Genomic DNA, 411 nt, shown 5'->3' on the forward strand with positions numbered 1-411 from the left:
GATTTCCAACACAAAACTCGTCATGGCAGATAGCGAAGAGGAAATCGACTACATGTCAGAGGATTTTCTGGCGCAGTGGTATGTTGCTAATAACTGAGTGTAATAAGTTGGTTGTGACGCCTAATGTAACGGTATTATAGAGAAATTAAGGTTAGTACTGCATTATGTTTGGTCCAATTTTATTTCTGAAAATTTTTTAAAAAATGAACTGAGGTCACTGGGACAAAATTAGAAGAGGTATAAAGAGAAAATGAACTGCATTGTGTAAGATAAAGTAGATAAAGATATTTACCTATAACAGGACAGCATCAAGTTTTGCCTTGGACAAAATGCTTTAAGCTTCAGCATGGCTATTTGTCCCACATCTTATATATTATGTGAATATGGAGTTTGGACTTGAACAATTTTATG

At 34.5% G+C, this 411-nt stretch overlaps 1 protein-coding gene across 1 annotated transcript in view; it reads left to right on the forward strand.

The window, feature by feature from the left end:
* The window catches only part of LOC119581768 (G patch domain-containing protein 11-like), a gene marked incomplete at its 5' end in the record, with an annotated part of 9,488 nt that continues 9,077 nt past the window's right edge, over positions 1-411 (forward strand). The window contains 1 exon segment of the mRNA XM_037929900.1: positions 1-78. Within this exon segment, the coding sequence (XP_037785828.1) occupies positions 23-78 (56 nt within the window).

This window comes from Penaeus monodon, chromosome 15 (genome assembly GCF_015228065.2).
Source record: "Penaeus monodon isolate SGIC_2016 chromosome 15, NSTDA_Pmon_1, whole genome shotgun sequence".
In the NCBI taxonomy this organism is placed as follows: Eukaryota; Metazoa; Arthropoda; class Malacostraca; order Decapoda; family Penaeidae; genus Penaeus; species Penaeus monodon.